Source organism: Indicator indicator, chromosome 9 (genome assembly GCF_027791375.1).
Source record: "Indicator indicator isolate 239-I01 chromosome 9, UM_Iind_1.1, whole genome shotgun sequence".
Lineage (NCBI taxonomy): Eukaryota > Metazoa > Chordata > Aves > Piciformes > Indicatoridae > Indicator > Indicator indicator.
In genome coordinates, this window is record NC_072018.1 from 18,379,068 (window position 1) to 18,392,965 (window position 13,898).

Sequence of the window (13,898 nt, forward strand, 5' to 3'; positions counted from 1 at the left end):
CCAAGATTTCTTTTCTAAAATGATAGAAATCACAGCTCCTAATCTTTGGCAATAATTCCAAGAATGCAATTACACTGCCTGCCAGTATCATTGGAAAACAAGTTACAACAGCACAGGCCAAAACAACCTTTTCCTTTGTACCTTAACAGCCCTGGGAAGAAGTTTTCACACTCACCTGTTTCTACTAGATACAAGCTTTAGTGAAGCATCAGAAAGAATCCCTGATGCTTGAAAGAATTTTATTCCCTCTTCACTATCAAAATGTTATATATTAAATGTCAGCCTAGTGTAAATTAGAAGAGTAAGGTCAAGAAAACAGAAGCTGCCAGTGCAAGGATAATTTACAGCAGAATTTCTGAATTACTGTGGTTTCAGTATATGCTTACCTGTACAGTTTCCTCCTTTCCAGAATACTTTCCTATTTGGGTCAGGCCACTGATGTAAATACCTAAAACAGGATGTAATGGCTTCCTTTCAATTTCTTGGTCATCCAAATACAATGTTACAAAGTCTTCTGTTACTAAGAGACGAATTTGATGCCAGCCTTCATCAAACAATGTCTAAGAAAAGTGAAGAAAACAGAATAGTTTAAAATAAAATGTCCTCAATTTAAATAAGAAATCTGCATTTTGAACACTTCAATTACTGTCAGTGGTTGAGATGATCAATGTAACAGGTTTAGTCATACAAAAAATACTAACCATGCAGGGAAACAAGTATTTGCCAAGTATTATTACAATTCAGATGATTCTTTGTAATAATTAATACCTATTTCAGAATTATTTTATAACTCACATGGTTTTTCAGTCTATAATCTTCAATATGTTCAAATGTGTATGTGTTTACAAAATTAAGCCAGAGGCCTTTCTTTCAGCAGTGGTGTAATATCTCAAAGACCCCAGGTTTTAAGTCACAGTGAAAACAAACTGGTACTTGAAAGTATTTTCTACTCAATCTCTTATGAAATAAAGAAAAAAATCTTAAAAAATTATATGATATTGGCAGAAAGAATCACAATATTGCAACGAATAAGCCAAATATTAGATTCATCATCTCACAAAACCACATATTTCTTTAGCTTAAGATCTAGTTTAAACAAATACCTTAGTTCTACAAATAATGAGAGAAGCCTTTAAATAAGTATTAGACTCACCTATAGTAGAAATTAAATCCAACACATGGAAACATGTCTTCTTCTTGAGCCTACCCATTAATTTCAACAACATTCTAGCTCTTTACCCTAGCTTAGCCTAGATGCTGAACTTTTATATAGCTACATTTAATGGAAATGAATCCCACACAAGGTTAGTATACATAGAACTAAACTGAAATATACACCTTTCATTATGCTATAGAACTTTGTTACCTTTTGTAACAAATTTCTAACCTTTTGTAACAAATTGTAAGAAATTAAGCTTACCTCACTTAATAGTATACACCCTTAGATAACACCTTTGTGTCTATTTTATTTTCATTTGTAAGTTAGGGTTTCATTTATTTAGAATGGCTCTCAGAAGACAAAATAAAAAAAACAGATGAGCATATATAACATTTATTTTCCTGAGTAAAAGTGATAAATTATTACCAATGTTTATTAAATCTAAAGGGTCATTAAAAACATAGTAGCACTTATGGTGTGTTTAGAGACATAGAGCTCTTAAAAGGGCATAGAATTCTTCTCCATAACAATAATACAGGAATAAGGCTGATCTGTCGCTGTAGCTGCCAGAAACAATTCTTTCCAAATTGACTTGAATTTTCTAACAATTCCCAGTAAATCAAGTTTAACCTGCTCTTTTTAAAAAAATAAAAAAACACAACCTACAATTATTTCACTTACCAATAATTATTAAAAGGCAAACAAACTTTGGAAAGAAAAAGTAAAAATCTCCATCCAATAACAGAAGAATAAAATACCACTCCCTAGCAAGAGCTTAGTAGTTAAGACCCTCTCTTGGATATGAGTTCTTCCTTCACATTCCTTCAGTCTGATTTGCAGTTAAGGATTCAAATGCAGGCCACCACTTCCCAGAAAAGTTGAACCCACTTGGCCATGATGCACTCCAGCAGCAAATCTTTACCACTCTTTGTTTGCTGAATCATCCCTCTTTATTCACTTTATAATACTCGCTGCAGAAGGAATGGGAATCTGGTCTGCCTTATTCCTACACTGCTACCGATGCATGAACAGAGACATTCAATCTCCATCCCTCTATCTCACCTGCAACCAAGACAGTCTTTCTTAGAAAGTTGAATACTTCAATGAGAATTGCTGGAGAAAGACTGAAAGAGAAACTTCACAATACACTAAAAGACAATAAAATTGGTTTGCACAAAGAGGGAAACCCCTTCAGTGAGAAAAACAAGCAGGTGAAGGAACTATTTATCCAATAGAGAACTGGACAAATCTAGATTGAACTCTGATTTTGTAAGCTGCTATATGTTCTTCTGGAGAAGAAAGTACCTTCTGTCATGCATTTTCAGGGAATGAAATGTACTATTTCATTCACATTTTCTAGCCTCCATATCAAAGTCAGAAAATACTTTCCAGCATATATTAGCAAAGAGCTGTGTGAAAAAAAGTCTCTGTGATCTTCACAATTACCTGTTGAGTAGAAACCACTTGCAAAGCATTGAGAGTGATGATCACTGTAAAGGAACATGAATAAAGTTCTCATCTATTTTTAAATGCCTAAGCAGCCAAATATGCATGCCTTGCAAACTATGCATACCTTAAAACACATGTTCAAAAAACATAACAGGCAGAGGAATAATGTGTACTTAAATGAGTATTCCACTACAATGATGACTTACTCCTTACCTTCACAAGAGGTGCAGTGAAAGTAATAACTTGTGTGCCATTTATTAAACTTGTTGTAGTGAATGATAATGTTTTTTCTTCTCCATTAATAGTGACTGCTATTTGTGGTCTCTTATCCAGACTTAGAATTCTCCATAAATCCCATGTCTTTTTTACTTTAAATCTTTGAGTGGAAACAAACACATAGGATGGAGGTAGACCTTCTGGAAATACATTCCTAAGAGAGAAAGGGGAAGAAAAAAAATACAGTACTTGAATATTTTTATAAATCCTAAAATAAGTCTCTTTCACTTTAAGCAAACAACCAAAATTTTACTACATTTAGAGCTGTATTTATAAATTTAAATACCTTGTTAGTTCTGACAGGTCAACACGTGAGGTTATTTCGTAAGCTTTTGCATTAGTGGTTGGTATTTGAATTCTCTTCTTAATCTTTTTCTTCACACCTAATCCTAGAAGAATGTCAAATCCTTTTTCATCTCGAGCTGCCACTGGAATTCGTGTTGGACAAACAGATTCTGCAAAGTAATAAGTATAGTTCAAAATATGACTTAAGACTTTCAAAAAGCAACCTCCTCTATAGCTAATTTTTTGTATCTGTCTTTCAATAAATAAAAGAGAATTGAGAACAGCCAGTTAAGTACAACAAGAAATGGCATATAGAATCCTCAGAGACATGGAGTGAGAATACTGAGATGTCGTATTTTACTGTAATTACATTCACATACTATTTTGAATTGTCACTAATTGCAGTTAAAAGGTATTTCAGTATCAGACTAATGAAAATATTGCATTTAATATCTAAAATTGTATGGTTTCAAAAGGCTGCAAAATCTTAAATGCAATTTACACAGTGCACTAACTGTAAAACTGGGTTGAAAACGAACAAAGGTAGAATTACCTACAATTATTTGTTTCACCTTCTTTTGCTCAAAATTAACTCCAACCTATTTTTTCTGTTACACTGAAATCTGCTTGAAGCTCTTCTCATTGGAAAAATAGTGTGTGATATAATTTCTGTGGAAACTAAAGTTAGCTGAACATCGTTATATAATCACTTTACACTAAAATAATACTAGGCAGTGGACCTACGCTGTCTCCAAAAAATTGAGATCAAGCGGAATTTAATACTAAAGCCAACACTGTATTAGAACCAACGAAAACAAACACTTTTTTATTTTGTTCTAATTTTGATAAACTATTTACAACAAGCAAATTTTCACGATTTCCCACTGTTTCTTCAGAAAAGCATCAGCTCACAGAAAGAGAAGAGGTTAGGAATAAATTCCACAGAATGGGTGGAGACTTCTTTCACCTCCATCTGGACCAGTCACAGGCCGGAAAACATGTGTTTCAGTGCCAGAGAATTATCAGCTCAAAGGTCTAGACTGGCTTCTCTTTATATCAGCAATGTTGCATCTCTTTCTATCCAGCCCAAGGGCAGTCTGAAGCTATCCTGTTCTGGTTGGGGATGCAGGATATAAAAACTCTAAAAAAATTCAGCTAACTATCTCCGCAAACTATCTCTGGTGGGAAAGGACAATCCATCCTCAGGGGACAAGCCACAGGTACTTGGGGCAGCAGCAAGAAGCCATGCACATTCCCCTTAGTTTTCTTTTTCTCCCCACAGCAAAACATCACTTGACCCCAAATTAAATATGTATTAGGAAAGTCAAACGCAACTTTCCTTCACACTTTTCTCAAAACACAAATGCAGGATTTAAGTCAACATATTTATGATGTTAAGTAAGAGTAGTAACACTTCATTTTTTCAGGTTTCTTCAATGTTGTTACCATGGAGACATTTTCTAAACTTATTTATTTCAAAGCTGAACAATGGTTATATTGCCATTAATAGAGATTCCAGATAGCCATATACACTGAAATGAAAATTAACACAACAATCTCTTATCAGTTACAGTATTAGAAAATTGGTGTAAAAATAAAAAATAAATGCAGAAATAGGATTACTTTATGTGAGAGGGCCATTATTCTGGATCAATGCAAAAGCAACAACTTCAAACCCATACAATACAAATTAAGCATGTGTAAAATTATACATCAATAAACTATTCTTAATTTCCAATGGCACCTTGAAGATTTACATTAAAACATTCCCAGTAAGGCAGACCTCTTTTGGGTCTTCTGGCTAATTTTCTGGCAGGATGATTTTCATAGGATCACAGAATACCATGTTGGAAGGGACCCCAAAGATCATCCAGTCCAACCTTTCCTGGCAAAAGCACAGTCAAGACAAGATGGCCCAGATCACTGTCCAGCTGACTCTTAACTGTCCAGTTTTGAGGAATCCACTGCTTCACTGGGGAGATTATTCCAATGGTCTGTTGTTCCATGAAAAACTTTCCTCTTGTGTCCAATTGGAATCTACCCAGTAGTAACGTGCACCTATATGCCAATAACTAACAGAGCCATTGTACAGGATACAGAAATCAGTGGCAAAACTAAGAGCTGGTTTCCATGAGAAACTGGGTTGCATCTATAGCATGTCAAAGCAACCCTCTAGCATATACTGAATTCTTGTTCCCTTTTAGTGTTTATATATAGTTTTCAGATACTTTATGTTTCCTTCCCAAAGCATGAAGTAACTTTCTAATATTAAATACCATACAAAGGAACTTTCCTCAGCATCCTCCAAATGTACTTTTTTAATGCATTCCTGATAGTCAATCTTCCCTATATTTTTTGCTAGAGAATACTAATGCTACAGGAACATTCAACTTCCAGAATTAATATTAAGTATTTCTTGCCCACGTTGTCCTTTCTGGATGATATATTCAGTGGTTTTTCATGCTTCTGTACTCCAAAATGAACAGAAATGTTCCCAAAATGCACACAAGAGCCTTCCATCCACAAGGCTATTTGTAATAGCAGGGCTTGCTACACAAATCACCAAACCTCAGACTCCTTTTTACAGAAAGGAAATGCTGCCCCTATACTCCTTTATTGATGTTCATATAATAACAAAGTTAAAAATGCCCTGGAGTAAAGGCTAACATTTTTTAGACATTAAAACAAAGAAATCAAGCGAGAATTGCAAACTTTTCAGGCAGTTTCATGTGGCTGATTGCAACCAAGTCATTGTTACTTTCCCATCATTAAACTTCCTTTCCCAAAGTGAATCTTAAAAACATGAATAAAATAATCCACCTCTCAGATATAGAATTCCAGTTTACTAGTCTTCCAGTTCACCTGCTAAAGACACTGCAGTTATAAATGAAGCTGTCAACTGTCTCTGATCACTGAGAGAGGCATCTCAATGCTAACACCAGGGAAGAGTACAACACAGGAGAGTGGAAGCAAAGGGTCACTTAAAATAGTAAAAACACTTTTGCATACATGGTCTTCACCACTCACAGACTGCTGCTATAAAAGTCATGTCAAATATCACAGCTGAATTTTAAAGGATGCAAGTTAATTGTGAAAGCAGAAAATCTACCTTGATGAAATATAATGTGGCTTCTAAACTTTATTTAAAGAAAACAGGGTGTTTGTTTTGGATAATTTCTCCCTGCATGAAGTTTTACTAAAGAATTCGGCTGATTTAATTTTTGGACTGACCATCTCACTACATCAGTCACAAAGAATTATTATAGTTTTCATAAGCATATCAAGAGATAAACACTATTATGCTCAACCTAAGTATCACTATATTTTTTCAATCAAGTCCACAGAGTGAGAGCAAATGAAAACTATTTTTCATTCTTAAGTCCAGAAATACAGCACAATTGAAATATGACTTGCATCAATTCTTAGCAATAAAGCGTGTACAAAATATTCACTGTACAATAAAGTCCTTCTGAGTGATATATTTTACAAGCAATTTACACTTTCATATATATATATATATGAAACTCATTGTTTTACAAAGTTATCAGAAAAATTCAATGCAGTAGTGATGCTAGCATTCTAAAGTTAATCATTAATTTTACAGTGTTAGTATTGGTGATTTTTTTCTATAAAACCATTCAAAAAAGACAGTAACAGCTTGTTACAATTCCAGGTGCATTAGCCTGGAATTTCTTCTGGGTTTTTCGAGACATGCTAGTGTTCTGATTGCAGAAAGACAACCCTGCCAACTGTCAAGAAGAAATGCTAGATTGTGGTTGAGTATCAGCCACACCTAGGAAAAGGAGTGATTTCCACAAACGAGCTCAAAATGAAAGATCATAGCAAAAATTATCAAGTCCATTAGGTTACAGTAACCATGCATTCTGCTTGTGAAATAAAGAAATGCAGGTACAGAACTACATTCTGCACAAGTAAAAAAAAAAAATCTATTGCTTACCTTCACAAAGTTTCTGCTTTATAACTTCTTTAATTCTTGATATTGCAATATAATCTTCAACGTAAAATACATAAGTTGATGAAGGCTTGTTGGCAATAGCTTTAAGTTCAACCTCCTCAATTTCAGAGCCAACACCAATAGCAAACAAAGTGATTTTATTTTTCCTTGCTTCTGCTGCTATGTCTTTGACTTCATCTTGGGACTTTCCATCAGTGAGAACAACTGCTATTTTTGTTAAAAATCTCGAAGATTTTGCAAAAAGATGGTCAAAAGCAAACTGAATAGCTCTTCCTGTTCTTGTATTGCCTCCCAAGTAGTGTATGGACTCCATTTCCCTGATGAGGTTCTCAGTGGATTCATGAGTCCCGAGAGGAATTTCAAGTACAGGGTAATCACTGTACTGGACAACTCCAACTTGAATAAACTTTGGCCCTATGTCAAAATTTCTTGTAATATTGACAAGCCAGCTTTTAATTATTTCAAAGTTTTCTGGGCCAACACTGTAAGAGCCATCTAATATAAAAACCAAATCTGCTGGGGCAGTTCTGCAACCTAAAAAAAAAAAAAAAAACAGTATCCAATGAATACTTTGATGAACTCTTTCACTTCTTTCTTCCACAGAAAATACTTTTCCTATCAATTACTGTTTGTATTAGAATCTATGTTGACAAATACATTCAATTTTTCAAAAAAATCAGATGAGTTTATCCAAGAAAACAAGATTGTTTTTGTAAGTCATATAGATCCAACTTGGCATCTGAAAACATACAATATTCTAGTTTTTTTATATCATCACCAGAAATTACTATGAAAAATAAGCAGAGAAGAATATATTTTGGTTTTATCCATATCCCTTCATCTGCAGAAATTATAAACATAAAAATCCATTTTTATTTGCAAAGCAATCACACTGCAGAGGAAGTATATAGTCTGAATATTCCAGAATTCAGCAGTAATCTCAAATCCTTTTACAATTTAATTGACTCCTGACAGTCCTACTTACAGAACTAGTTATTATAATATCCCAAGTCTCAGACGAATGCTGCTGGTACTATACTTAAATTTCAGCAGAGGAAAATTCTCGCTAAACAAGCCCAATCTCCAGCATGTAAGATCACATAAGCATTTAATAAATATAATGTAACAGCATGACGACTTAGGCATGGGTTCATGTCTCCTAGCTACAGTCACTTACAAATGGAGCATTTAGACTACACTGCCAAGTGCAGGCCATGGACTGATAGAAGCATTAGACTGCCCTATTCATCTTATATGCACACTGTCAGATGGAGGGAGGAACTCTAGAGGTGAGACTCACCTTCCATGGACTGTGGAAGGAGCTTAGATAACTGACATACGAGGTGCCAAGGAGACAGCCAAAACCAGGAGATACTATTTCTCTCTCATGGTGCACAGTGTCATGAGGGTTGCTGTGTATTATTGTGCATTCTGTTTTGTGAAATGCTGCAGGTACACCAGCTCTGGAGGAGTGAGCTTTGCCTTGTGATGACATCTGCCTTTGGACACTTCTGGTCAAGATTTCAACTTCCTTGAAAGTAAGTGCCCTTATTCTGCTGGGGTGATGGCTTTATAATGCACATGGTGGTGAAGATAAAAGACAGTGGGAAAAGGAACAAGGTGCAAGCAGCATGCATCATTCTGTGGTCCAGGGATATGCATCACAGAGTAATTTTAGTTGGAAAGGACTCTGGACGTCGTTGGACCCTGCTCAAAGCAAGCCCAGCTTTCTAGAGGCCCAAAGGAATTTGATGGAGTTTATTGTGAAATACTGAAAATTTCTGGACTGAGAGCAAAACTGGAGAAAAAGAACATATCCTTACAGTATCATGGTCACCAGTAGAGTTTTCCATACTCTTCCCATACTGCCACTTTGTCTTTCTAAAATCTACCTTGCTTTAACATTTCCTTTTCCATAAACCATATTTAGAATATGCAGCTTGCTTTGGTGGGATTGAGATGCAAATTTTGAAGAATATGCAAGATCATCTGTCCCAGAGCTGGGGTTATCTCAGCTTTCTCTCACAGGACCTTTATTTTTCGTATTTGGTTTCTCAAATAACATGAAGCTATTCAAAATATGACTTCTGAAGAAATCAAAATATACTCAAGACACAAGTTTAAATCAAGATGTGGGCTTTACTAAGACACAAAAAGAAATGCAGATATGTCCTTCCTAAAGAAGAAATAAGGTATTTAATTTACTTAGCATGTATTAGAGGATTTTCATCAGAAAAATTACATTGAAAAAAATCTGGCATCAACAGAAGTGGACATGTAGACCTGAAAACAGATACTGCAAATTCAAAGCATGTTTTGAAATTGTCCTTGTATGAAGTACAATATTTAAGACTTACTTGCTCTTGTTTCTTCATCTTCAGCTGAGACATAATCATGAAGTAGCAGAATTAACAACATCTGAAAAAATGTTATGATTTGTGCCATGTGTGTTGTATTTTCAGTCTTGAGATTAAACTGGATGGGCAGAAATGAAAAGACAAGATATTATTATATTACAAAATAAATTCAAACGTCTGTGTTTGAAAACCTGTGCATGAGGAACAACCTTAAATCAAACCTTCAAGCCCAGACACACAGTCAACCTGTAATGGCATAGACCACAGTTCCAGAAAGTGTCAGTCAGACATGTAAACCCAAATTGAGATCATGGTCACTGGCACAGCTCCCCTTTCACCAATCGCTGCAGAAGTCATTAATTCCATTCTTAAACTGCACCACTTCCTTGCATCTCTGCTCACCCTTCTATAAACATTGCCCACTGACACCTTCAGGGATGAACCCCTCAGATTAGCAGGAACAAGAGAAACTACAGGGAAGAGGGAAATGCTCAGAACTAGCTGGGTGGGAAGCAGAGAGCTGCGGGCTACAAGGTTCCCCTGTGGGGAAGGAGGTGCTCCACAGAAATACTAGTACTTCACCATGGGAAATTACAGGTGGAAGTAGCATTTTCAGCTTGTCCTGCAAATAAGAGATGAGAGCAAGTAAGGAAGGGAAAACTCATTGGGATATGCTGTGGTGTGCTGCACTCATACATCCAGCAGAAATGTGCAGTTCTTTGAATTTTCAATTTCTGTGTTCTCCTCCTGTCATTAGTTTGCATTCATCTCATTCATGTACATATTTTAAGCAACAGGCAAAAATTAATGGCCCACCCCTGGTGAGCTGCTGCTCAGCTCTCACCAGGTTGACTTAAAACTCTGCAAAACAGAAGTCCCAAAAGAAAAAAGGTAAAGAGAAGAGAAGAAACATTTGCAAGGTCTTCCTTGCCTCAGCCTCACCTACCCAAAGAGAGAGAACACCTGCTTACCATGCAGCCCTGGCTTTGCTCAAGAGGCATATCCAAACTCACTTTTGCTCCACCAGTAAAAAGTAACAATGAGAATACCTTCACAAGCTATCAGGCATCACTGTGGGGGATCACAGGAGTGAATTACAAGGCAGGAATCATCTGTGTCTCATTTCTCACAGTAAAGAATTTCCATTCTTAAACACTGAATGCTACAACAGCCTTCACTGTCCCATTAAACTATTACATGAGAGCAAGATCTCTTTTGGTGAAAATCACGCTCCAACTTCTATTTCTTAAAAAGAATATATGGCAAAACAAGACTGTCTTGATTTGCAGAATCAAATTGTATTCCTTCAAGAAATCAATTTTTCCATCCCTTTGCAAGAGTCCTTCTGTATTTAATTTACAACAAATCCTGAAAAACATGATAAACTGAACTTGAGAGCTTCATTATAAATCCAAACAACTATTTAGTAGTCCAAAATGGACTTATTAATAGAAACCAAAATTAAAAGGACAAACCCAAGATGTAAGCAATCAGCCAATGAGGATTCCAGGGATATTTGAAGGAAAATAGTGATACAACACTGCACTTTTAACAGTCAAAAGAGATGCCAAACCAACAACTCCAGAGACCAAACTTCTGCATCCTGTCAACACAGTAACTATAGCATAAGCAACAGAAGTGTATTTGAAATTACTTACAGAAAGCACTTGTCCAAATGCCTTATTGCTACCATGGAGAGGCAATGATCAGCATCTTCTCCGCTGACACTGCCAAAAGCCAAAATTTCATTACTGCTGATCATGTCCTTTCTATCTCCAGCACTTTTAACAGACAGAAAGTTGTCTGTATGGTGGCCCATGGAAGTGCTTACTGCTTTCTTCTCTTCCCTTGAGAACTGTGCTGGCTTCTACAAAAAGTCAGGGTCCTCATGACAAACTTCTGTTGCTGGAGCTGCAGGAGCTGCATCAAACTGTGCAAGTAAACACTAAGAGAATCTGTCCCAGCACTGCACAAGCAGAGGAATGTGGGGTTTCTTCTGCATTTGCACACAGTAGCCAAGACTCAACAAAGTTTATAGATCCCTTCCAACTTGAGATATTATATGATATGCTAAGCAATGAGAAACACTAAAAAAATCTAAATTATCTCTTGTGATTAGCTTGTGGTTTTGCCAAATGTAACCAGGAAAACACATTTATCAAAACGTTTTCTCACCTCTCAGTTATACTAAACATGTATGTTCAATATATAGAAGCTCATGGAAGAGAAATCCATAGAAGGTTATTTACTAAACATACACATGTTGCATCCAGCTCAAGAAGAGTTGTGGACTGAAAGAGTATGGAGAAATACCATCTGTGTTATTGTATTTTTCAAGGCATTGCCCATGGTTTTTTCATTTTCATTTTAAATGGGACAGTGAATTGGACCCAGAGGCTTTGTAATTCTGGCAATGCACAGGGTGGCAGGAGTAAGCCTTTGGCTAACTGCCAGCTTCACAGAACTGTTTAAATTAAAGCCATAAAGGCCTATCAGACATTAACTAAGTCATGACACCGAGTTAGGTGGACCTTTACTGTGATTCATTACAGCCATTCTTCCTTCTTCACTGTATGCTTTTCATCTTGGCTTTTTACATGTCACTTTGATATCAGAAGAGATGTTCGACGTGAGTGGAAACAGTACCCTTGGGTAAAGCGGTCACAGAGGGATTACAAACAGCTTACGTAAAGGCCTCTGCTCTGGGCTCCTGAAATGAGGAATTGTAGAGGACACCAGATATGTCTGAATATCTTTGAGACTTGCATCAAGACTCAGACAAGTTTCTGTGCATCTCAGAGTAAATTAAAGGTAAAACATAGCAGAGTTACTGTGGTAGTTTGGCCCTGGATGAGGGCCAGATATCCACCAAAGCTGCTCTATCACTACCTTTCAGAGATGGACAGGGGAGAGAGAAAAAATGTAACAGAAGGCCCACAACTCAAGATAGAAGCAAAAGCAAAGGCCATGTGTGGCAGAAGCAAGTGAACAAAGATGTTATTCTCTGCTTCCCATCAGCAGATGATGTCTGGCCACTCCCTGGGAAGCAGGGCTTCAATATGCATAGTGGTTGCACCAGAGGAAAAACACCATCACCAAATGCCCCCACACTTCCTTCTTTCTCTTAGCTTTTCTATCTGAGCTGACGCTATATGGTATGGAATACCTCTTTGGTCAGTTTGGGTCAGCTGGCCCAGCTGTGTCCCCTCCCAAGATCTTGGCCATTCCTCAGCCTACTGTTGGGAAAGGAATGTTGGAAAAGCACAGCCTTGGTGCTGTGGGAGTACTGCTAGCAAAAGACAAAACACTGCTGTCTTACAGAACTAACTCCAGCCCAGCCAAATCCAATACAATTACTAAGCATCAGGTCCTTGAACCATAACCCACAGAGCAGTAGTGTAAGATCCTGTTCTCCACCAAAGCAGAGTTAAGAGAGTATTATTTTCCATCTTCACCACAGGCTGGAGAGAAAGAAGGTACAACAAAGCTTGGCTGCATTATCCCATACCTTGTGAGTGCATGATCAGTGACAGATAAATTACAGCCTCCCAAATGCGCATTCAGGTTTTGTCACATATAGGAAGAAAACTCAGTGAAGTTTGGAAATTGGTGACATACTGCCTCACCTACATGCTGTGTCATTTTAGGCAGCTTTAACCAATTGGACAGTTCCCACAGTGTATTCCTTGCTTTATTCTTGGCAGCGGAATTTTGCTGTGCAGCAGCACTTGAACAAACAGTGCCATAGAACACCTCTGGCTGGGAAGGAAATTGAATTCAGGTTTCCTACACAGTGGGTATGTGGTACAGCCATCTGCTCAAGACTGACAGCGTCTTAGAGACAGCAAAGGCACTGAACTCCCAGAATAGCTTTGCACAGAGGTTCAAACAACATGGTCTCCTATATGCATACACAACAGAGAAACTCACATCCAAATTAAGTTTTCACTAGGAAACTTAGGTGCTTAAGCAAGTTAGGCAGTATTTCCACTTTGCATTTAAGCTACCTAAAAGCATTATCTTTTGTATCTCAAAAGGTGGTTTATAGATATTGTCTTTCCATACCCAGCTTTCTAGTGCCCAGATAAATCTATTAGTTTACTATTCCCAGGAATACTCTCTGAAGAAACTTCCTATTTAGAGTAATTTGGAATCTTCCAGAATCAAAATTACCCACTCTTCAGTGAAGTTTTGTCACTACTGAAACTGGGGAATGGAGAGATATTTCCTTTCTCTGAAAATCTTGGCTTCTCTGCTGCATGAAGATTTCTCGCTGAAGAACCACACTCAAAGAAGTTCCTTTCTTCACTTCCCATTGCTATTCACTGCCTAATAAGGAAGCCAAGCATATGATTTTAACCTTTTACAGCATTTTGAGAAAATAACCAGACTAAAG

The 13,898-nt window shown here is 36.9% G+C and overlaps 1 protein-coding gene across 2 annotated transcripts in view; it reads right to left on the reverse strand.

The window, feature by feature from the left end:
* COL21A1 (collagen type XXI alpha 1 chain) overlaps window positions 1–9,590 on the reverse strand; it is a 66,929-nt gene extending 57,339 nt beyond the window's left edge. For both annotated transcript variants that reach the window (XM_054383573.1, XM_054383574.1), the window contains exons 1-5: window positions 9,503–9,590; window positions 7,128–7,679; window positions 3,171–3,339; window positions 2,822–3,038; window positions 387–560 (exon numbers count right to left, since the gene is read on the reverse strand). In XM_054383573.1, the coding sequence (XP_054239548.1) occupies window positions 387–560; window positions 2,822–3,038; window positions 3,171–3,339; window positions 7,128–7,679; window positions 9,503–9,590 (1,200 nt within the window). The remainder of the gene's footprint in view (window positions 1–386; window positions 561–2,821; window positions 3,039–3,170; window positions 3,340–7,127; window positions 7,680–9,502) is intronic.
* Between the last annotated feature and the right edge of the window lie 4,308 nt (window positions 9,591–13,898).